Source organism: Podarcis raffonei, chromosome 2 (genome assembly GCF_027172205.1).
Source record: "Podarcis raffonei isolate rPodRaf1 chromosome 2, rPodRaf1.pri, whole genome shotgun sequence".
Lineage (NCBI taxonomy): Eukaryota > Metazoa > Chordata > Lepidosauria > Squamata > Lacertidae > Podarcis > Podarcis raffonei.
The window spans coordinates 76,895,505-76,920,437 of NC_070603.1; the positions used below are offsets into that span (position 1 = coordinate 76,895,505).

The 24,933-nt window shown below is 40.2% G+C and overlaps 1 protein-coding gene across 3 annotated transcripts in view; it reads left to right on the plus strand.

The window, feature by feature from the left end:
• The window catches only part of PRKCD (protein kinase C delta), a 64,289-nt gene extending 40,301 nt beyond the window's left edge, over positions 1-23,988 (plus strand). For 2 of the 3 annotated variants that reach the window (XM_053377612.1, XM_053377613.1), the window contains exons 3-18: positions 1,244-1,443; positions 2,235-2,307; positions 9,197-9,353; positions 10,600-10,631; positions 11,628-11,713; positions 12,665-12,794; positions 13,426-13,526; positions 14,882-14,978; positions 15,986-16,107; positions 16,765-16,938; positions 18,075-18,166; positions 18,609-18,671; positions 20,977-21,115; positions 22,037-22,225; positions 22,681-22,809; positions 23,460-23,988. In XM_053377612.1, coding sequence (XP_053233587.1) covers positions 1,244-1,443; positions 2,235-2,307; positions 9,197-9,353; positions 10,600-10,631; positions 11,628-11,713; positions 12,665-12,794; positions 13,426-13,526; positions 14,882-14,978; positions 15,986-16,107; positions 16,765-16,938; positions 18,075-18,166; positions 18,609-18,671; positions 20,977-21,115; positions 22,037-22,225; positions 22,681-22,809; positions 23,460-23,618 — 1,943 coding nt within the window. In that variant the 3' untranslated portion in view covers positions 23,619-23,988. The remainder of the gene's footprint in view (positions 1-1,243; positions 1,444-2,234; positions 2,308-9,196; positions 9,354-10,599; positions 10,632-11,627; positions 11,714-12,664; positions 12,795-13,425; positions 13,527-14,881; positions 14,979-15,985; positions 16,108-16,764; positions 16,939-18,074; positions 18,167-18,608; positions 18,672-20,976; positions 21,116-22,036; positions 22,226-22,680; positions 22,810-23,459) is intronic. The other variant, XM_053377614.1, reaches the window with a different exon arrangement.
• The last annotated feature ends 945 nt before the right edge of the window (positions 23,989-24,933 follow it).

Below are 24,933 nucleotides of genomic sequence, written 5' to 3' on the forward strand. Positions count from 1 at the left end.
TTGGCAGAAGCAGAGGAGATAAAGCAGAAGTCTGCAGAATGCAGAATATCCTCAGGTGGCTATTTGTGAACATTTGGCAAGCTAACATCAGCCTGCTTGTCAAATACCTAATTTATAATGTTGGTTTTGGCAATCCTTACCTAATAAAGCCAAACTGAGGTGCTATTCTTTACTACTGTTTGGACAGTCCATCATACTGAGAGACGTGCATCAAACAAAACAGCTGTTGGATAAACATAAACTTAACTCTGAACTTAAATCCTATGTCAGAATATCAAGGAACCGATCACTCTCTATACAGTTTACAGAGATTCAGCTATTTATCATGGCTCAACTAACACAGTTGCCAAAATTGGGCCTGGATATTAGGCCGCATTTGGAAATCTGAGAAACTCTTGTGGGCACCACTATAAAATGGCTGCCCTTGGGCATCTATCTAGTCACAGAAAAGCTGCTCAAGGGATCTTTGCTGTCATGGAGGATAAATAACTTTGCAAAAGAGAGAGGGAGAGCATGCCTATAAGAGAGAAGTTGGCTCTGAATCCCAACTTTCAAAACAGACATTTCCCGTGCTCCAATACACAACCACATAACCCATTTCGCAGAAGTAACACATATCCACCCTCCAAAGTAGCTAAACAATTTTGGCAATTTCCCAAATCTGGAAAAGCTGTGGGGGCATTGGGAAAATCAGGGGAAATCCACTCACCACCTTAAGGCACAAAAAACAGGCGAACTCTACTGAAGAAGTCAAACAGGTGTGACCCACCCATGTACCCCAAAAAGCAACACACATGTTGAAGGCAAATTCCATCAACACATACAAGAGAAACATCCCATATGGGTCCCAGTGGCATTCTGGGGAAGGAAAGGGAAGAGGGGTGATGTGGTTGGAGGCCTGTACTTGGTTTTCCTAGGAGCTCAGTGCCACCCAAAGCACAATAAAGGAAATAAACTTTTTAAACGACAATGAGAAGGGCCAGCGTTCTCCATTGGGGCAATGTGCTGGGGACCCTAGGGATAAGGCAATCTAAACAATGACTAAAATAAGACTTATTCAATGTTCATTGGCTGTTATTGCAGTTGATGTGTTTGGAAAAATCTTTCCTTGTTATCTTAACATGGTTGAGATTATTTCCTGGCTATAGTTTTAATAAAATTAAAATTGTCTGTTGGTTGTGATTGTGAAATTTAGTGTTTTCCTGGCAACTCTTCATTTATGCCTTTTCTGTGGCATTTCCAGAGAGAGGCAAAACCTTGATTCAAAAGAAACCCACTATGTACCCAGACTGGAAATCTTCATTTGATGCCCACATTTATGAGGGCCGCGTCATTCAGATTGTTCTCATGAAAGCAGCAGAAGACCCATTATCTGAGGTGACTGTGGGTGTATCTGTTTTGGCTGAAAGATGTAAGAAAGGCAATGGGAAAGCAGAATTCTGGGTGAGTATGACACCATGTGATTAATTATTTTATACTGTGTTACCCTAGGTCTATACAGCTTAGAACCAGATCTCTAAAGGACCACATGCTCATAGCATATGAATTTTTCACTTGTTAAGATAATTCTCAGCAGAACTTCATGTTCTCAAAAAATGGGAATGCTCCTTAGAAAAGGAACATAATGTGTGCTTCAATGTGCCTCATGTCCTTGATGTCATTACTGTATCTTATTTCCACAACCTTGTTCTGTATCGCTGACGGGGATAGAGAAAAGATTAGGCTAATATGTGATAAACTGATGGGTCTTGCAATTGTGACGTGTGCCCTCAGGATTTTAATCTGTCAGATGAAGTGCTGGTGGATCTGAGGCTGATAATTTACCCCAAAGTGAATTTGCCAGCAGTGGGTGGTGTTGTAACCTGGTAGTCCATAAATCTGGGCAAAGCTCAAATGATGTTCCGCTTATTTAGAGAGGCTGTCAGTGAGAAACTGTGGGAATCTGTGGTATTTGGGTTAATGCAAATGATGTGGCCAGACAATCCTTGTATGGTTTTATTGTTTCCATTCAGCTGATGATAAATGAAATGTGGGGTGAGTCCATAATAATTAAGAAACTAACAGTATCACAGTATCAACACTGTTGTCATTGTGAAATAGATGTGTGAGAGAAGGAAAGTAGTCTTCAACTGTGACTTGCCCCTCTTCATGTGATATTTTCAGAATGTTGAACAAGATGGTTGCAGGAATTTTAGTGTAACTGGAAGGTAATTTGTTGATTTTGTTCTTCTTAGCTTGACTTGCAACCTCAAGGGAAAGTATTGATGGCTGTACAATATTTTCTAGAAGATGGAGGTAAGGAAATGGGTGGATATTAATATTATTCTTCAATGTCATTATTATTATTATCCAATATATAGTAAACATTAACTTTAAATTTGATGACATGTTAGCTTGGATCCAGAGATGTGAGAATGGAAGGTGACTTCCCTGTTCCTCCTTCTCTCCAGCAGCCTCCTAAGTCCCCTGAAGCGCCTCTTGGGAGAGCCTATGGAATGGAGTGAGTTGTGGCATGGGAGCTGAGGAAGGGGAGATCTTCCCAGATGGAATGGGAGGTTCCCCAACCCTCAGAAAAAAATTGGGGGCATCTCAGAGGGCTGCCAGGGGAAGAGTGTAAGCTCCTTTGCCTCACCCAAGTCAGACATGTGTGAGAAGAGGCATATACTCACATGAGCATTCCTCCATGCAAGGGGCCATAGCTTAGTGGTAGAGCATTTGCTTTTCATGCAGAGGGTCCCAAATTCAGTCCTCAACATCTCCAAGTTGGGCTGGCAATGTGTGAAAACCTGGAGAGCTGCTGCCAGTCATTGTAGAGAAAGCTGAGCTAGGTGGAATGATGATGTAAGTCAATATAAAGTACTTTTCAAGGTTCCACATAAATGAGCGTAGATGCCTTTCTGATGTGTGCATGGACATTGATGGATGGGTGACTGGCCATGGGATGTGGTGAGAGGCCAGCTGATATGGACTCTTAACCACCTTATGCACCCCTTTTATGTGTTGAGGTCATCTGGCACACAAACTCAGAAGCTTCTGCTTCATAAGCGTTGCTGAAAATTCATTTCACAGGTGTTCCTCAGCCTGTTATCAAAGTGTTCTTGTTACCTGAAAGTGCACTGGCAGACACTTTGCTTCAGCAAAAGAAGTCACTTTGATCCTCTGCCACCCTCAAGAGGTTGCACAGGGTATGAACATTTCTACCGCTGCTCTTCATTTTAGCCCATCATGGTTGCTCATGAAAGCTCACTAGTTTGGTGAATTTTCAGTGGGTAAACTACCAAAAGCACATCTTTTACTTGTCAGTCATCTGAGGTACCATGATCTCCCGTGAAGTGTACCCGTGAAGTGTATTCTTTTGCCCATTTGATTGCAAACGACATGGACAAAGAAATTCTCAAGGGGTTGCAGGCACCATGATTAAAGCCTGCTCCCATTGCCTGCATGGTTTGATTTCTGACTATGCAGGCAAAGCCTTGGGGGATTGCAGGCAATGATAGTCATATGATTGGCATATGGACTGCAAGAGGCCACATCTTTACTTGCCCCTATGTGTGGGGCAGGTGGGCATGTCTTGGGAGAAACTACCTTGTGTGCCTAATTAGGACCTTTGCTGGGCCTATAAGCCAGAGGTTCCTCGCTGATGAATTAATCAGTTAAATGTTGTAGCCTTAGTTTTCAAATGTGGGGGTAAATTAAGAAAAGGAACGTGTAAGCAGAAAAATAAGAAAATATTCTCATATATAGTACCTGTAATTTATTACGCAAGTTTATGGCAAGAAATTTCACAATACATCTGGTCTAGGAGCTCCCTGCACATATCTGTAGTTCACACATGGCACTCTTACATGCTAAGGATTTTCACCTATTCAGTGCTGCACACATTTCATTAAAAAAAAAATTAAGACATTTATTCAAAAGTTATAATACGATTATTTTCAATCAACATATCCCCTCCACAGACAGTTCTGTGATGATGGTGGCATTAAAATATTCTGTTCCTCTTCAATAAAAGAGAAAAAGAAAGACCAGATTGTCTCAAAGCTATCTTTTTTGGAGATGCCTTTGATTAGTTGCTGATGGTATGTGAGGCATTCTGATAGAGCAATGCTCCAGATGTTATTAACCCAAGCCTCTATTGGTATATGAGAAGTTTCCTTCCATCGTTTCATGATGTACAGAGCAATTCGCTTGTCATTGAACTAAAATGGCATGTTTCCAAATTGATGTGCCCTAGATTAAATTCCCTTCTCCATATGAGAGCAGAAAGAATATTCCATCATTCCTGGAATTGAGGGGTAGAAGGTGGTTGAACGCTAGACTTGGGGTCCCACAAATGAGTCTTCTCCCCTCCCCCCCATATAAAAATGATGCTTATAAGAAGCAGAACTGGTTGCCAATTTCTTTGTTTATTTTAATGAAGTTACTGACCTTATCCAGTCACAGAACTTAGCACCTCAGTGGTTGGTTTACTTTTGTACTGAGTGTCTCACTCTCTGTGTTAAGCAGCTTTGGAGGCAGCAAGAATAGCTTTCTCTTTCTGGAATTATGCCGCGGACTTCAGCAACAAAACGGAAGGGTTTGTCAATTGCTTTCTTTGAAAAATAGGTAGTTTCCGCAGGGAACAAAGTATTTTAGCACTTTCAGTGGGTGGGGAAGATTATATGGATTATCAAATGCTCATTAACTGCAGGTTAATGCAGGAAAGAGTTATCTGAAAAGTGTTGCCTATTTCTGTGTGATTTATAGATTGTATTAATACGTAGGCATGTTTTCCATAGCTAAATTTCTTTTTAATGGACCTGCAATAACTGGCAATATTTCCATCTGATAAAACTCTTAATGGGAATCGTAGCTTTCTTGCACTGTTCATTCACTACCCCATTCATTTCAATGGAAACTGTGCAAGAGGTCTGAGCAAAGGTTTTTCCTTTGTTTGGTAAGATGTGAAAGCTTGGTGGCATGTTCTAATATTTATAGGCTTTGACAGCTTTCCACAATTTTTTCATGCTAGTTGCTATCACTTGAACTGCTGTACATGGCAGAATTCCCTAAATAGTGTGTAAGAAGTGTAGATTTCCATTTTTTAAAAGATTTTGCTAAAAGTTGTCCACATCTTCATGGCTTCATAAAAATAGAATGCAGGGAGGATGAGGGGTAGGGTAAAAGGTGTAATTTTTCCTTCCACTTGTTCCAGATGCCTCCTACCCTTGATTCGGTTAAATATAGAGGACAACTTCTGCTAGGCATGTCACTTAGTGGATCAGGGATTATGTTTGTGAATTGCATCCAAATGCAGATCTGAAAGTGCATCCCATTGAAAACAATGTAGTGTTTACAGACTACCTGTGCACGTTTTGGTGCATTTGTATGAACATCTGACACAGTGAGTGACTATGCATGGAGATGCATAATTCTGAGCACGGATTAGTCCATAGTACTGGCGACAGATTCCATAGCCCACCTGGGCTTCAGAATGCCTATAAGGGTGGGGGATTCTGTGCATGTCCTCCAATACCAGTTCTTCCCTTGTGATCCTTTAAATGGCAATGGGGAATTATTGAGGCCAAGCTCCCAGACTGAAGGGGAGCAAGCACCAAGCCACTTTATTCACTTCAGCCAATCTCCCATTTCTGACTGGATGAAAGCTGATCGCTCAATTATAGGGGAAAGAGGTGTACAGTCCCTGCTCTTGCCAGCCTTTGGGAAGCTCGGTATTATCTTTTTTCCTGCATACCTCAGGAATCCATCTCCCCAAGTATGCAGGAATCTGCTCCTACCCTCTTCCTAGAACTGCATTATGCAGACCTTTTTGGTGCCTTGCATACATACATAACACTACACCATTGTTTAATGCTAGATGAGCTGCCACTTTCCCTTTCTTCCTCCCTCATGACAAGCAGGAGGATTTCTGCAGTCATTAGAGTCCCTTTCACATTAGTGTCATGTTGCATGAACCAGAAATCCTGCCTTAAACTCTGCGAAGTTTCAACACAAGCCACCTTCAAACCTGTGGGCTTGTTTTGAAGCTTCCTCAAGTTTGTCGTAAGTCTGGGTTCTTCTTCCATATAACATGACAAGCCGCCAAAGGGAAGAGCATGTGAGCCCAGTGCATTGCCTTCTGCATCTCATTTACATAGTGCTAAAATATGGCTTAGCATTATGCGTAGAGTGCAGTCAGTGTATTACATACAAAGCACTCACTTTACTGAAGGGGAAGTGATACTTTGTGATGTTAGCAAATACATGCAACTTCCAGCAGCATCTAGTATTATACCAGTATCCTGGTGTGTATATGTGGATGTGGATGTATTGTAAAAAATGTGGAAAATAAAACATCTCGATTTTGGGAGAGAGAAAATTATTGCCACTCCTTTGACTTTGACTTGGCCAGTGGTGCAGCAGTAAAACTGCTAGTACAGTTTGCAAAGCTAAGCAGGCTCCAGTATGGTTTCAAATAGGATGAGGGACAGTGTGTTGAGTTTCCTGCATTGCAGGGGGTTGCACTCGATGACCCAACTCTACAATTCTATGATTCATCTGGTTACCAACCAGATGAATTGACTGGTTGCTTCAAAAACAGTTCTCTTTCTAATTCTAGTAATTTATTTTTAAATAGAGCATCATTTTTGCATATATATTGCTAAATATCATTGGTATTTAAGAAGCATTTTATAAGTTTCAAATGTTACGAGCCACATACAAAATCTAATTTTGACTAGTAGCTGCAGTTCCTCCTGTTACTTCCTTCCTTTGCAACAGAGCTCTCTGTCACTTCTTCTTTCCCTGACACCCTTACTTTTCCTACTTCTGCTCTGTGTTCTTTTTCAGATGTACCTTTTATACACTTGATTCATACATTCATAAAAGAGTAAAAAGAAAAACTTAGGGAAGCAGTATCCTTCCTTTCAGCATACAAAAGAGATCCCTACTGGCATTCAGCTCTCATCCCCTGATCTTCAGGCAGACTTGCTGCAAAGCATTCAGCCATTCCACCTAATCCAGGGCCCTTCCGCTCCTCCTTAATCAACTGCTGGTCTTCTCTTCTACAGGACTCCAGCCCACATCACTCTTTATGCTCTGAATTGTAACAGCTTGGGGAAGAGCCTGAAGAAAGCACTGGATGACTATAAGGGAGGCAGAGGGGGACTTGGGGCTCACAGGAATTGCTAGGAGTGTTGCAGTGAATTTGTTACAGTGGAAGCACACCTTCGAGCACCAGGATTGTCCCAAAAATTTGTCACCAGAGCAGATAATTTTGTAATTCCTGGACTGCAACGGAGAAATGAAACAGCTTGGACTTTTATCTTGGTCCTAAAAGCATTTGCTGGATTTAAGTGGAGCATGTATTTATTGAGATCAGTTTGAGATTACAAAAACTAAGGAAACATTGGAATAATTTTCCAGACTTGCAAATGTATGGTTAGTATCTTGCTCCTGTCTTCCAGGCCTCAAAGTTCACAGAAACTAGCTGTTGTTCCATTCACTTTGAGAAAGACAGAGTGCTAAAGCTGAATAAGCCATAGAGAAAATGGTGTCTATGTACTGATTCTCTTTTAACGGGAAACTCATCAAACTCAGGTTGTCTCTAGCTTTCCATTGCACAAGAGGAAACAGCACTTGTGTCGGAAGATTGAAAAGGTCAGAAAGGGGATTTCCCCTTGTCTTTGAGACACATCCACAATTTAACTGTTTCCCCCCTATTGGTAAAGGAACACATTACACACAGCAAAACCAGATTAGTTTGGCACTTTGCTGTACATGTTTTGTGCATGTGGGGATAATAAGGAGTAGGGAGATGTGGGAGAGAAAGGATAGCAGACCAAGCAGAGGGAAGCCGGGGCAAATTTTGCATGTTGAGCCAGTGCATTTGCCAAGTCCTTCAATATTTGCTTAAAATAAAACTGCAGGGGAACAAAACACTTTTTAAAAAACTACTACTCTTGTGTTTTTACAGAGAAATGATTTCCTAATTCCATCAATTTGAACTAATACTACCAGAAGGAGCGCCATCATGCTTGTTAAAACACACACACCCTTCTTTTAATATACTAGTGCCAGGCAGTGTGGTGTCATTACTTCCCCTACACTGAGAGTAAGTTGTTTTGGATCCAAGCATCAATCTTCATATTCCTGCCTAACGACAAACACCTTGCACAAGGAAACAGAAATTGTGCCCAATCTCTTGGTTGTGTTTTCAAGTGATTTTAGCTCACATTTCCATCACCTTTATTTTCTCCTCCTCTGTCTTCCACAGACTTTCAATCTTTCTGCATCAGGGGTGGAGAACTTTTTTCAGCCCAAAGGTCATAGAAACTTGTGGGGAATCTTTTGTATGCCTGTGTTGGGTGGGACCAGAAGCAGAAGTGGGCAGCAGAGCAATGGCTGTGATTCTTATCTGTATGCAGTAAGCAACATTCCAGCCATGTGCAGGAATCAAGACACGTGAATATATCTATACACATTTTTCTTTCGTTTACACAGGCAAGCAAGAAGCACAAGTCAATACCGCAATGCCACCAGGCAAAAGTAGTCAAAGTGTGTGTCGGCTGGAGAGTCTCAAGCTGAATAGTGGGTCGGGCAAGGTGCAGGTTCCCTAAGCCTGCCCTAAATAAAATCATTTTATTTCCCTTTGCGTACTGAAAGGGCATTTCTATAGCAGAATAAAAGAAAAATTATGTATTCATTAATCTAATTCCAGCCTTTTAAAGGTATAGTTTCACAGTAGTTTGGTTCCGGAACTTGGCCAACAAATATTGTGTACCTTTTTGCTCATGGTAATATTTGGAATTGTAAACTGTCTTGGGTGCCTTGGCGGAACAGGAAAAAAATGCAAAAAGGGATGTATGTGTTCAGATCATTAAGTTTTAGTGGTCAGCATGTAAATAGGAGAAACGTTGGGGTTTTGTGCCTTTCCCCCCAGCACTGTAGTTGTGGCTAGAGTGCCTGCTATCTGATATAGAATTTGCATATTGCTGAGTTTTTCTAACATGCTCCATATCTTCAGTTCATTTTAATTTTTATATTACTGCAGCAGCACTTGACAGAAGACAGTCAAAGGAGAGGAACAAGCATGTGCTCTTCTTTTTTTAGTGATAGTGTTTTATCACTAAGTTAAAATATACCTGTTAAACTAAATAATGAAAGAATTATTCCTTTTATATATACAAGTTTCACTGTTTCATTTCTTTGCTTCCAGACAGCAAGCAGTCAATGAGAGAAGATGAAGGAACTGTGACTATGAACAGGAGAGGAGCAATCAAACAGGCCAAGATCCACTACATCAAAAACCATGAGTTCATTGCCACCTTCTTTGGGCAACCTACATTTTGCTCTGTCTGTAAAGATTTTGTGTGGTGAGAGCTATTGTCTGTTTTATTTATCTATATGTTGCACACAGCTCTGGCCTAGAGCAAGAACTGACACATTCAGTTTTACCATTTTCTTCTGTTAGCTTGACTTCTACTCTAGCATTAGTTTTCCATAGAGTGACTGCCTCTAGGAAACCCTGAAGATGAATTTTTTCTGACCTGAAAATGAGCTTTTTAAACAGTTTACAAGGATGGCTTAAGTGGGCTTCTTTAACCAAGAACCTTGAGAACCACGTCAAAACAGCAACAACCCCTGCATCAACCACTGATGGATTTCATCAACAACCTTCCCCAACCTTGTACCTTCCAAATGCTTTGGACGGCAACTTCCACCCAAAACATCCAGAGGGCACCAGTTTGGGGAACGCCCAATCAGAACCACAGTTTATTTATTTGACAAATTCATACACTGCTTCTCATCATGAAGTCATCAGAGTGGTATACAAGATGCACAAACTCTTAAAAACAAGAAAAGCATCTCTACAAAATCTAGAAATCAAATACAATCACTTCTGCTGATGTGCAGTTAATATCCCATATGGTGTTCTAAAGGTTTGACAGCGGACTTCTTCAGCTTGGCTGTTGTTCTCTCTCATCTACTCGGGTAAAGGTAAAGGGACCCCTGACCATTAGGTCCAGTCGTGACCGACTCGGGGGTTGCAGCGCTCATCTCGCTTTATTGGCCAAGGGAGCCGGCGTACAGCTTCCGAGTCATGTGGCCAGCATGACTAAGCCGCTTCTGGCAAACCAGAGCAGCGCACGGAAATGCCATTTACCTTCCCGCCAGAGCGGTACCTATTTATCTACTTGCACTTTTATGTGCTTTCGAACTGCTAGGTTGGCAGGAGCAGGGACTGAGCAACGGGAGCTCACCCCGTCGCGGGGATTCGAACCGCCGACCTTCTGATCGGCAAGTCCTAGGCTTTGTGGTTTAACCCACAGCGCCACCCACGTCCCTCTATCCACTCGGGTACAGCCTCCATTTTCTAAGACAGCTTCTCCCATCTGGGACCACTTTGAAATGCATAGCTAGGTATTAACAGCAGGTTGAGGTTTCCCTGCTTCAAAAGTGTATTGTGACATCTCTAGGGAAAGAAAAATTCAAATATTTCAGTGGGATCAGCTGCATATTCTTAATAAGACCTTGGGCTGATAAAACAACTTGTATGTCTGAATATTTTGTTTTATAAGTTTTGCTTGTGACTAAACCCTCCCCCCATTTCCTTTACAGGGGCCTAAACAAGCAGGGATATAAATGTAGACGTAAGTTAATTGCATTGTCTTTTATTCTTGGGTGGTAATAGCCAGTGAGAAACTTTAGTAGATGTAGTACAAATTGTTGATAATCACTATAGGTAACCTATTCTTTTAGATGCCAGGTAAAACACTACTTCTTCTGTAAGGCTTTTAGAGGCTGATCATTTAAGTCATTTTTATAATGCTGTTATGTGGTTTATGAGAGTTATTTTAATGTTTCTGTTTATCTTGTTACCTTATGTTTGTAAACCACCCTATGACCATTTTGGGTGAAGGGTGCTATAGAAGTAGCTGAATAAATAAGATTAAATAGCAGCAGTTCCTAATTATTCATTTTTGTTTTAACATTTAAACATCTGCTAAAAACATTTCTGTGCTAACAGGCTTATGCAGGCAATTAAGAAAACATGTTCCTGCAGTACTTAGTTGATGCTGGTTTTAAATTTTATGTAGTTTTTAAAAATTATATCAAGATATCATTGTTGTAAAACTACTTTGATTTTTTATGATATAGTGGTATGAATATATTTTTTAATAAATATTACACTTGTCTAGGGCTACCATTTTCCAGATAACAAAAGGGCCTTTTATTTTTTTTGTCACAGAAAAACAAGAATTATTATTATTATTATTATTATTATTATTTATTATTATTATTTGTACCCCGCCCATCTGGCTGGGTTTCCCCAGCCACTCTGGGCGGCTTCCATAGAAACCAAAAAACACTAAAATATCCTACATTAAAAACTTCCCTGAACAGGGCTGCCTGAAGATGTCATCTTGTGACACATTAAAATGCTAACAGATATATTTAAAATTCAACCCTAATAGTAAAAGCTTTCCAATGTATCATTTCTACTGATGTATATAAAGTTGTAACTATCATACAACTGATATATGAAAATCAGAGAAAATAACATTTTTGTGTAGAATACTTTATATATATCTCCCTCCATGAAACTTAACTGCCTGTATCTTTCTATTCCTGTTGCTCTTCTGAAGAATGTAATGCTGCTATTCACAAAAAATGCATTGATAAAATCATTGGGAGATGTACTGGTACTGCAGCGAACAGCAGAGATACAATGGTAAGTAATAAAACATTTTATATGTTCATTAACCGCAGTATGTATTGTGTGTACAAAAAAAAGACATGCAGCGGTAAAGAAAACCAGATATGTGCTTTTGACATATTATGTAAATTTGGCATGCTTATTTACTTTTGCCTATTATTTTGTTTCTTAAGAATCAAGTTATCAGAGATCTTGAATGTGATTTATTTTTTGCAAGTGGGAAGGCAAGAAAAGACAACATGTGGGTCTGAGCAACTAAGCAAATTGCTGTTCAGTTTAAAGTTTTGTCTTTTTGTCCAGGTCCTGCAGTTCAGCAGAAGTTCTCCAAAAGGCCCCAGAGATTCTTTAAGGAACTAGTCAATCTTGTTCCCTTACCCTGGGAGAAAGGGATTTGTGCAATCACTACCCTAAGTCTGTCTGACCAAGCACAAAGAAGTGTGCTTAAAGAGAGTTTAAAGAGTTTAAAGAGACAAAAAACATATGCTTCCTTGTTTTGCATAATTTGTCAGAATAAAGGCATTCTTCTTGACTTGTTCAAAAATTCCTCTATTCATTGGCTCACCTGTCATTTCCCACATGTATTGATGTTTTCCTAGATTTTGTGGCTGCAGATATATCTTCTCTAAAGAAACGCAATGTGTGTGAATGAATAGGCAGGATACTGTGCTTCAGATTTGCCATTTCAGGCACAAAGAAGCACAGTATACACACAACACTGTCCATGGAGACTTTTTCTTGGACATTTTAGAATATGCTTTTATTTAGGATTCTTGTGGGCAGTGTCTCTAATATGTTAAATTCAATGTTTTTTTTTTATTTCGTTCAACTTGTTGCTTGTGTCAACCTTCTGGCTACATGATCGGATAAATAATGGATTTCTCGTTCCCTCTCCTTGAAAATCTTGTGTGAGAGAAATCTCCAAATACTTGTCTTACTCCCCCCCCCCCAACATAAACATGTCTTCAGTTTCAGAAGGAGCGCTTCCACATCGATATGCCTCACAGGTTCAAAGTTTACAACTACATGAGTCCTACCTTCTGTGATCATTGTGGTAGTCTTCTCTGGGGACTTGTTAAGCAAGGATTAAAATGTGAAGGTACAGTCTGTTTCTTTTGGCCATTACAAGCCTTGGGCAAAATAGCTGTGCTAGGGGGAATTTTGAAGAGGGAAGGGATCAGTTCTGTGATTACAGTAGCACCTTGGCTTACGTTACCCTTGGCTAATGTAAACTTCGGGTTGCGAAAGCAGCAAACCCAGAAGTGTTTTGCCCCGCGCGCATGCGCAGAAGCGGTTTACCGCTTCTCCTCCGGTTGCGAAAACCTCAGGATCTGGCCAGACCTCTGGAAGGGATCCCATTCGCAACCGAATACAAGGTACCACTGTATATGCTTGTACTGTCTGTAAGAGTTAAACAGAAAAGTATGCACATGGTTTGTGTTTTCTAAAGGTTTTTTTTAAAAAAAACAACTTGACAACCTTCAACAGTGTTCACAAGTGAAAAGAAATAGATGATCTCCAAAATAAATGCTGTTCTTGTTTTTTTAAATGCATGTAGTAATGTTTGCTTCTTTTTAATCCTGAGAGTAAAAATGGGGGAAAGGCAAACACAGATCTCAGTTCAGTTAAAGGACCCAGTGAGCAAACTGATCACAGTAAAAATGGTAGATTCATCAATTGTGCTTATAAATTGCATTATGCTGATGCTGTTCATAACTGTATTTCTTCAGAATGTGGAATGAATGTGCACCACAAATGTCAGAAGAAAGTGGCAAATCTCTGTGGAATCAATCAGAAATTATTGGCAGAAGCTTTAACTCAAGTTAGTCAGGTATGCTGCTTAGTCCTTTTCCTCATATCATATTTTATTATCTAATCGTCAATACAAATGATAATTTTCAAGTGATAAATTCCGTATCATATGTATAACCACTTAGCAACATTGACATCCAGTTTACCCTGTTAAGTGATGGGGATATTCCCACCCCCTTGCTTACTTGGATTTCAGATGAAGTGCAGAATTGTGGTAAGATTTTCCTCAATATTTAGCAAGAGGTTCAGATGAACAGCTAAAGTCCTTACAAATGCCCCTTTGCAAAATGGCACTTGTGTAAATGTGCATCTGTGGTCACTCTGTGGCTGCGTTCGGACATCTGGTGGATCAGGGACAAACCCTGTGTTACACATTCAGTGGAGGAGCTTCATGCTCCAACACTGGGGGGGGGCAGAGAGCAGGTGGGGGCATGGCTGGTGTGCATCCCAGGGGCGTGGTGTGCCACCTGCAGGGGGCGTAACACCCAGTGCAGGCGGGGGCAGCTGCAATGGCACCACACCGGGATCGCGCTGCCAGGGGTGGTATGCTCCCCCCACCCCTCCTTCCTCCACCAGTGTACACATTATCTCCTATTCCGCTTCCCTCAAACTTAGTAGAACATTTTCTGGTTTAATCAAGTCACAGTCTGCCATTTAATGCAAACCAACAAAATGGTGTAAGCAGATCTTCCAGACTAGGGTTGCAACATAGGGGAATCACACAGGCACAGAGCTGATTCACAGTCCTACAAACTGATTTGGAAAACTGGAAACGTGACAACTGAACACAGCCCCTGTCTCTAGAAATGCAGATTTATTGACATTCAAGTCAAATGTTCGAATGTTTAAAGTAAGAATCTGCAGTCCATTTCCAGTTTTCATAGTTGAAGATGGGGATGTGGGAGAAGCTTTTGATGACAAGAGACACTGTTTCACAAACTGTCAGATTTAGCAGCTTGGTAACCATGAATTCCTAATGTGACAACTGTGTCCACAAGCATCATATGCAGAATACGTAAGTTTGCCACTTTGCATGTAATTTGCATACACAAAAAGACTCGGCGTAAGAATTCATGTACACACTTGTGGCGCATGCATGTTTCACATCATCAGGTGCCCATTCTCTGTATTCGTGTCCCCACAGTTTGCAGAAACTGGTCATGTGCAATCTGTTCTGGTAAAATAAGACAACAAACCCAGTGGAAAATTAAAATCCTCCATTCTTCTTCTTCTACACATACTAATATTACATAAGAAAACGCCTTACATCATGCCAAACAATGTACTAATATTTAGCCTGGCTATTTTAGTGAAAAGCAATCATTTCTTAATTTAAGCATAAAGTAATTCTGAATATTCATTGTTTCTTTTCAGAAATCTTCCAGAAAATCTGATTCTGGGTCAGTAGAAAGTGTCGGAATTTACCAAGATTTTGATAAAAAACCTAAATCCTTGAGTGGTGATACAACAGGTGAAAAACATTTTTTCTTTATTGTGTATGCATAATTCTAACAGTTAACACGTAAATTTAAAACTTGTCAACACCCATATAGTACAAACAATATTTTGTCACTTGGTTTGATGGTTTATTCTTAAAGTAGTTATGCAAAGACATGGACAACAAGTAATGACTTATGCACAACACTTCTTCTTCACATGTAACTACAGCATCCTACCTTGTAGCTGAGAGCCTTAATTCGTGGACAAAGATTGTGGAGAGCTCTCAACTTAATTCAACTATAATTCAATCTGACTATAACTTTTGTTGGTGGGGGAGAGTTTTTCAGAATCTCCTTGCCTATGAAATCACCTTTGGCTTGGTACCGAAAGGACCAGCTTGCCACCTGAGACAACTGCCTCACCCGAGCCTCATGAGCAGGCTAGCCTTGGCAGCTAGTCTTCGTTTATGGACTGTTTTCCTAGGAAAGGTGAACTGTCACAAGCTGATGTCATTTTTTGACACCAGGCAAAAGTATTCATTTTATTTGTAGATGCATTTCAGCATGTAGTGTAACATGGTTTGCTATTATTAATGGCTTTAACTTTTCTGCCAGATCCTTTCTTTATATTTTTATTGTTTGTATACTTTTATTTTATGCCTTAAGGGTGGCATAACAATTATCTAAATAAAATCTGCCCCCTTCCATGCCCCTGTAAGCAGTGTAGGCAGAAATGTAACAGCTTCCCTAAACTTCAGTTATGAAAGCCTCTAGTTAAGAACCCAATCAAGAACTGTGTGTGTATGAGGCAGCTCTGATGTTTTGAATTCGTTTTGAATTCATGCCTGCATGGAATTTGAACTTATAATTCCATGCATATATGCATGCATACATGCACTCTAGTGACAGGAGCAGATTTATGGAATGGTCAGTGTGATACATCAACACTTCATAGAGTCATAGAATAGCATGCCATTTAGGGAGAAGAGAGAGAAGCTTCCTGGTCCTAATAGAAAAATTTGCATTTTGCTTTTTACAGATAATAGTGAGTATGATAAGCTTTGGGAGGGACGTTCGCTGTCACGACCATCTGGTAGGAGGAAATTCAACATAGACAGTTTTGTATTCCACAAAGTTCTTGGGAAAGGAAGCTTTGGAAAGGTAGGTAACTGGTAGGGCATGATTTTCTTTACATGTATAAACGACTGCCAAACTGCTGGTTGTTTGTTGCTAGAATGCCTTATATGGTGTGGGGGAGAGAGAGAAAGTGATCCATGTGATTCTTCAGGCCACCAGCAAAGTGGGACCAGGGGGCTAAGACTCAAGGCAACAGGTGCGTGGGACCTTTGGTGGCTGTGAGGAAAGGTGTTGTTCCACTCCCCCCACATCCCCACCTCAAGTTGTGGCCTTATTGTGGCTTTTAATTGATATTTGCCGTGAAATGAAACATTTCCTAGTGCTCTGCCTTTTCTCTGCTTGGCTTGACTCTGGGAAGGAGATCCCAGGTACAAGGTGGAACTTTTATGGCCTGTTGGCCAACTCTAGGCAATACCTGATGTCTATTCTAACCCATGAAGGCTTCAGTCACACTCAGTTCTTAGCTCAGGATGCCATGAGACTGTTTTCTGCTTTTTATGAACACATATGACTGTAGGCTGCAAAATGACACGTTTATTTGCCTGAGCACAGGGTATTGTGTTGTTCGCACTCTGATCAGGTCTAATTCCACTGTTGCACAGAGGGGCAAATGCAGGACATGATCATCTGGTGAGCTTCTAAAGCATAATTTGCATCCCAAAGTAATCTTTTGTTTTACAGGTACTACTTGCTGAACTGAAAGGGAAGAATGAATTTTTTGCAGTAAAGGCTTTGAAAAAGGATGTGGTACTAATTGATGATGATGTGGAATGCACCATGGTAGAAAAGCGGGTCTTAGCACTGGCATGGGAAAATCCATTTCTTACCCATTTATACTGCACTTTTCAGACAAAGGTACACTGCAATCCTTAATTTGCTGTTGCTGTGACTGGCAATGTAAAATATGTGGGTGACTTATTTGAAGAGAGTATGTTTGCTTAAAGAGCATATTATTACATCTGTGTATCTTCTTGCATACTCCTTAAGTATCCATTTGCAAGCTCTGCATTATTTGTCCATTAAACAAACAATGGATACCATTGGACTTCAGCTCATATGTTGGGGCCCATTCCTGGGTTGCAGCCTAACCTAAGGTGGGTCGCAACAGTAGTACCGGCACCACACAAATATATGGTTAGAAATTATAAAGAAGGCTCCCAAATGCATGTTTGAGTTGGAAGGGACCCTGAAATAGCCACAACATGAAAATAAAACTTTTCCTGAAAAAATTAGCCTGGTGCAACTTTTTCATTAAATACAGAAATGAAAGATAGATTCACAAAAGGCTCTGAAATCTGGTAGAGGAGAAGCGGTCTTCCCTTCCTGTCTAAATGGTTTGGGTCTGGGATACCCAAAGGCCATGTCTTCCCATACCAAACCCCCAAATCTATTGGAGAGACTCTTCTCTTTATCTTGTTTTGTGACTGAGGCACAAGTAGTCCACATGAGAGAAAGGACCTTCTCAGTGCCTGTATCCAGACTGTGGAATAACCTACCCTGTGAGATCCTCACTTCCAGGCTTCCCATAAGGCATCTGGTTGGCCACTGTGAGGGGAGGATGCTTGGATAGGTGGGTCATTGGTGAAATCCACCAATGCTCTCATGTTATTGCTTTCTGGGCCCCTCTCTTAACTGTTTTTCGCTGACTGATTAAAACTTCCTTGTTCCAATTAGTATTTGTCATGCCAGGCAGATGATCTTTACACAGCATAACCTCATTTTTAAAGTGTTGTCATCTGCTGCTGTTTTTACGGCTTTTGTGGAATGGTCTTGTGCTTAATTGTTGTCAGCCTTCATGAGCAATGCACACGCATTGGAAGGGTGTCGTACAAGTTTTCTACATCAATGAACGTCTGACGCTGCTTGTTAAGATTTCCAGCCAGAGGCTGCCACCAATATATGACTCGACTCACTTGAAGAACAACATGTTCATACTGTGTATATAGTGACATCCGTCAGCTAATGTTGTGTTCTTTCCTGTTTGTAAACAGGACCATCTGTTTTTCGTTATGGAATTCCTTAATGGCGGAGACCTAATGTTCCATATACAGGACAAAGGCCGCTTTGATCTTTTCAGAGCTACGTAAGTGTTGATAACATAATGTTGTGGCAAAGTTTGTGTGCCCGATTCTAAAACTGCCCTTCTGTATAAGATGAGATGTGCTTTTAGCTTCTGCACCTATGCAACATAACAGCAAGTGTTCTACTCATATCACAGATTGTTGCACCTCCACAAGTGCTTAGCTTTACGGCACCGTTGCCATGCTCAGTTTTGCTAAGGTATTAAAGGGAACAATTAGATTTCCAAGAAGTATACTTGGGGAAGGAGCTGACTTAGGAATAGCCTTTTCCAACTTAAGCTGTATCCTAGGGTGTTAACCAAACTCTCCAGCATTTAGTGGCTAAGGGAAAAGTGAGAGATTTCTGAAAAAGTAACCAAAAGAAAATGAAGTACTACATCATCAGTAGGCCCCTACTTTATATAAATTAATCCCTCCATCTAAAGTGTTTTTACTGTGTTTCAGGTTTTATGGAGCTGAAATACTGTGTGGCCTACAATTTCTTCATAGCAAAGGCATTATTTATAGGTGAGTGCTGATTGACCTCGGTAAGCCTTGTAAAACATTGCAACAGTTACATCCTGAATTGGTGGATTCTGTCATTAACCGACAAGAAGAGTGTTTTACAAGGAACTGTTCCCTATTAAAAATCTGATTTTATTCCAAATGTGTTGAAAAGAAGCAATTCAGCAAGCACTTGAGGCCAATATAGAATTGTTTTCTTGTGTTTTTCTCCTTGGCAACAAGAATAAAGAAATGTTATTTACATTAGACAAAAGACCCTTTGTTTCACATTCTTGATTGCCAAGCACTTAGACACAAGTCTGAGATATTTTGTCTTCCTTCTAGTGCCAAAGGAGATTGCTAGTAATTAATCCAGGATACAATCCTGGAAAGGGGAGACAGCATCCTCAGGGGGTGGCTGTTCATGAGAGGCAGAGAGAATTCACATCTGCCTATGTTACCGGTGTCTTTTCCCTATCTATAAAATGCAGAAATGTTCTTTGATGACACAATTCATACGATAATGTTACTTGTAGACAGACTGATGCCAACAAGTCTCAGGCTTGGCTGACATCTTCAAGTGATGCCTCGTTTTGAAATCTCTGCCATGTTCACCAGATCTGAAGACTTTACTAAGCGGGCTACAGTTTCATAAGCCACACTCAGTCTCCTATTAGCTTTCATCTAAGAGTTGGTTTGAAAGCTGCTCTGCAGCGTTTTATATTTAGCAACATTTTCTGAAACTGCAAGTTAGCTATTTGTTAATGTCCTGTTTTACAGAATGAAGTAGTTATGCAAATAATATGAAGGAAGGTTTTTTTTAATCTACAAGTATCAGTCCTGTGAGTGGGAGGGCTGCTAACTTGAACTTAAATAGAGCTGTATTGTGTGCTTCTACAGAAGCTTTGTCTAAATTTTTCATAATGAGAAATGGCAGTTGACTGTGCCTTGGCAATGGTTGCTGCTCTTGGGAATTCAGCTGCCAACAAGGAAAGAATTTCTTGATGTCATATGAAACACGGGCTTTCATGATATCATTACTGGCCAGTAACAGCTATTGGCAGCCTTTCGCTTTAGTACAATGCTAAATGCAAACTGCTAGAGATTGGGGCTGTTGCAGAGTTAATTGCTGGATATAAACTTGCACATGAATAAAACAGTTTAAAGGGGGGAAGCACATTGTTTTTAGATGTGTTAGGCATATGTACATGCCTGTGTTTGTGTGTGTGTTGCACCAGGCAACATTTTAGAAAAGCTGCTCTATCCTATTTGAGAATGTATTTTCAAGGATAATGCCTGGCACTTTTATTAAAAATAAGTACTTATAAAAATAAGGCGTTGCTCAATTAGTGAGAGCACCTTTTTAACTAATCAGAAAACTTTTAATTAATCTCAGCAATGAATTGACTGGATGTTGCAGCCATTCTAAAAAGGAAAAGTTGTCAAAAGTGGGTAGGGAAATACAGTTTCTTCCACCCTCCTGTACATATTTCAGTACGGAATTATCAAGCTTCATTAAGACGCAGTATTTTAAACTTTTGAAAGTTTTTGTTGATTGCATGCATCATTAATTCTCTGCTACTGGCTTCTTGGTAGTAAGTTTTTTGGAAGTGTGCTTTAAGTTTATTGGCAACTGGTTCTTATGGCTGCTGTCTAAGACCAGAGTGCAAATGATGAACACATGTCTGTAGGATAGAACCCAGACTATAGCTGGAGCTTTGCTTGTTGACTCTTTTGCAGCATTTACCCCTCCAGTTAAAGCTATAATTAATTGCACAATGCAATGAACTATTCTTAATGTGGCTTGATAATGGATCTGTGTAAATTAAAACAAATGGTTTATGCACCATAGGCAAATAAAAAATATGTGACTAAAACTCAATATTTCTGTGTTGGATGCAAACATGATAAATAACACAACTTGTTGAATCATTTAGAAGTGAAGGCCTTTGTTGCCAATGCAAAATTTCATTGTGCCCCAGGGTAGACACATTAAGGATTCTACATAGCGCCTCCACCTCAAAAGCCTCAATTTTCATTTTCTCATGGATTTATTTTAATTCATGCTTTTGACATGGAGTTAGCATTGGAACCCTTCTTCTGCCTTAGTTTTCATTAAAAAAAAATTGGGAAAATTGTTTGTTTACTTATCTGCCAACTTCAGTATCTTCTCCACTCTGGCAGACATGCCATTAACTATTTATTAATGCTGAAAGTATCCTATGAGGTTGAAAGCAAATATCTTTAAGTGGATGAAATTGCTAAGTCATTGGGGTGCTTTTGTCCAATTTGAATGGTTGTGCTGATTAGTTTTATTTTTTTCACACAGAGACCTCAAACTAGACAATGTGATGCTTGATAAAGAAGGTCACATCAAAATTGCTGATTTTGGGATGTGCAAAGAGAATGTGTTTGGTGAGAACAAGGCGACAACTTTCTGCGGTACTCCAGACTACATAGCGCCTGAAGTAAGGAACATACATGTGTAACATACCAGCTCTTGAAATAGCCATTTAGAATTCATTAAGTCCACAATTAACTTGTGTGCATTCAACTTTACACACTTGGCAAATATTATTATTATTAATTTTTTTAAAGGGGGTTGGCATCTGGGGGGGAAGACTGGCTATCTCATCCGCCATTGCACCCAGAATGTTTTGACTATACATGATTTTGGATTTAGGCGCATGGAACATAACCCACATGTAAGTTGTGGGCTTACTGAATATTATAATTAATAAATAGTGTTTCATGTTATCTCCTAAGGAAGGGGTTGCTAATCTTTGATCCTCCTGATATTACTGAATTCCTATTATCCCTGACCATTGGCCAGACTGGCTGGGGCTGATGGGAGATGGAATCCAACATCTGGAAGTTCACAGATTTCCCACCCCTGCTCTAAATAAAGCCTAGTTAGACATTGCTTAGGGAACCCAGTATGAGAGGGAATATCCATACCCTGGGTAGAAAATTACACCTGAGCCATCTATATGCTGACTTTATTTATTCCTAGGTTCTTCAAGCTCACAGTTTGTACCACAGTTGAAATAGTGGTACGTATTATGGGTTCAGGCCAGAATGTTCAGTACAGGTAAACTTGTTCAACCCAATTGGATGTTACTATTTGCCACAACATGGTGGGCAAAAACATGACAGCCCACATCTCATTCCCTGTCAGAGGTAAACTCAAAAGTAAATAGTTTAACGTTGAGTCCCAATGAAGCCAATGAATCAAAGGTGATTCATGCTGATAAAAGGACTGAGAATGTGATAAAAGGACTGAGAGAGAAAAATTGCGAAAAGCCGAAATCCTGATTTGTACAACTCTTGAGGAGTTAGGGAAGCGTCACATTGCATTTTACATTGTTGTTTTCTTGTATCGACAACAGATTCTGCAAGGCCTAAAATACACGTTTTCTGTGGACTGGTGGTCGTTTGGAGTCTTGCTGTATGAGATGCTTATTGGACAATCTCCTTTCCATGGTGATGATGAGGATGAGTTATTTGAGTCAATCCGTGTGGACACACCTCACTACCCTCGCTGGATTACCAAGGAATCTAAGGATATACTAGAGAAGGTATACACTTGTTAAGGCTGAATCATTTTTCTGTTTGGGAAGATGGAAAGGGGCCTGGAGAATATCTTAAGCTAGTAATAGATCTTAAGTGCCCTGCATTCCAGGCAAAGATTTTTGTGAAATAATCAGTAATTATATAACCAGCTACAGGACTGGAGGGTCTTGTTGCATTGTCACATGCAGCCTAGTGATAATATGCCCCCTTGTTGCAGATTATGTTGTATGCACAACAACTGGGCAGTCATATGGCATACATACCACCCCTTCTCCCCATCCAAAGCAGCTTTTGCAGCTGCCAGCAATAGTGACTAGAACTGGCCACAATGGCTGCCCTAGATCAATTCCATTGAGTCCAGCGTCTTATTTTTCTGAACAGCAGCTAAAGTCATAGTTTCCATCAGAAATGTGATCTGCAGGCCAAGTAACTGAAGCTGGATGCGCATTATATTTTGTAGTTGTTTGAAAGGGATCCAACAAGACGACTGGGAATAACTGGAAACATCAGAGATCATTCTTTCTTCAAAGCAATTAATTGGACAGCACTTGAGAAGAGGGAAGTGGAACCGCCCTTCAAACCCAAAGTGGTAGGTATCCTTTTGAATCTAGCCAAGTGTAAAACTGTGATGCTTTTATCTGTTGTTTTTTCCCCCAAATTTTTTTATTAAGTTTTCCACAATTATACCACATAACCAAACAGAGAACACAATATTTAAAAATATAACAATAAACAATATTTACTTGTTGCGCCAAGCAGTGGCCCTTCCCCTATGGGTAATGCTGCTCACTGTTATATTTTTAAAAGTGATTTCTTTTCAGTTTTAAGTAAATCAGTGCAGGGGGTTTTTTAAGGTAAAGGGAAGGATTTGGGTCTGGAAGGTATCTGGAATTGAAGCTGGAACCTTGTGTATGCTGATTTGTGCTCTGCCCTCAATATGTGGTTGATCCTATTGCTTACTGGTAGCAAATTATGGCTAGATGGCAGATATGCATGACTTTCTGGATTCAAGTATTACTAGACATTACAGGTGATTGTTTGATAAAACAATCTCCACCTGATGTGTGATAAATTCCTACTTATTACTTGCTGGAGCAGTGCAGCCAACCAAACTCATGCTGCAGTTGTTTGTCTGAGCTTGTTAAAATGAAATGGGACTCCTACTGAGCAAGGGCAAGATGGATTGAAGTCACTTTAATTTTTTTCTTTCTTTCGGTCCTTTTCTTCTCTTCTGTACAGAAATCAGCAAGTGACTACAGCAATTTTGACAGAGAATTTTTGAGTGAGAAGCCACGGCTATCATACAGTGACAAAAACTTAATAGACTCTATGGATCAATCTGCATTTGCTGGGTTCTCTTTTACCAACCCTAAATTTGAACACATTTTAGAGAAATAGTTTATCAGCACAGAGGAACTTTCAGGTACTGCTGTAATGGAAGTTTTCGACCACTCCATGTGAAATGTGATCAAAGGATACCGTCGTCTCTTTCCTTTCGTTCCGAACAACACTCAATAGCGACTAATTGTGCTCATTCTGGCGGTAGCTTCATTGTGCATGGCTGAGTTTAAGTATCCTTGTGAATCATATGTAAATGACTTCCTCTGCAGTAGGGAAAATGTAAATTGTGTACGTGGTTACTTGAATGTAGTTATCCGTTTGGGGGGGAAATTATGTATATGCTGTATATTTTGCTCAAGAGGTGAAAGAGGTTATCGAAGGGTACTACCCTTCAAATAAAGTGAAATGGCTAGGCAGTTTTTAACGTCCATCAAACTAAATAATTTGAGTTGATTCTGAGCTTCAAATATTGCTATTTTTAATTAATAAAAAGTGGCATCAATTGATTATGGTGCTTCTCAGGCCCTCAATCCAGCAGGTTTACAGCCTTTTAAGTTGTTCTTGCTTTGCTGTTCATGGATGAAGCCCCATCTAAAAGACAGTGAAAGTAGTCTTTTTTTAATTTAAAAACATGTGGGCCTTTCCTTATTAGACTACAGCTACCACAGGCCCCCTATCTGCAACTCAGTGAGTGAGGAAGTGAAGTGCTAGAGAACAAAGCTGCGTGTATGTGTGCCATTTAGTCCCCCGCCCCCTTTGAGGATGCTGTCCTGTCCTCAGTGTTGGAAGACAAATAAAACTCTCAACTTAGTTGTGTAAGTGGGGGAGGAGGTGCCATCTTGTCATTTATTTTTCCAGGTATCAATCTGTATTGGGCACACAGTGAGGTAGAATGCAGTTGGACATGCATGAGACCGGGCAACACACCTTTAATGAAGGATGGTGGGCAGGTCTCATTTCAAAGAACCTGCCGTTAAAGACCTGTGTGGTTTGGGTCTAACTTTGGTCTCGTTGCCAGCCAATATAGGTCTAGTCAAGTCTCAGCACGCTTGAGAAGATGAAGGCTAGTTCCCGTAGGAGTATTTAAATACACAGTATGTGATAACTAATCATTGCTACCTTGTATCTTGATCCAGATAACAGATTTTTACGCTAGGCAGAAACACCCTACAACATGTACAGCATGTTGAAACTGTGGGGTGGGTGGGATGTGGGGTAACAAGGAAGGAATGCTGTCAAACCGATGTATTGATTATGGATTGTTGAAAAACTTAGAAGGCTAAATAAAAATACATCTATTATCTGAAACGCTGCCCTTCCTATTTTACCCTCTGAAAGCGAATGACCTGGACACTAACCCACAAAGCAGGCT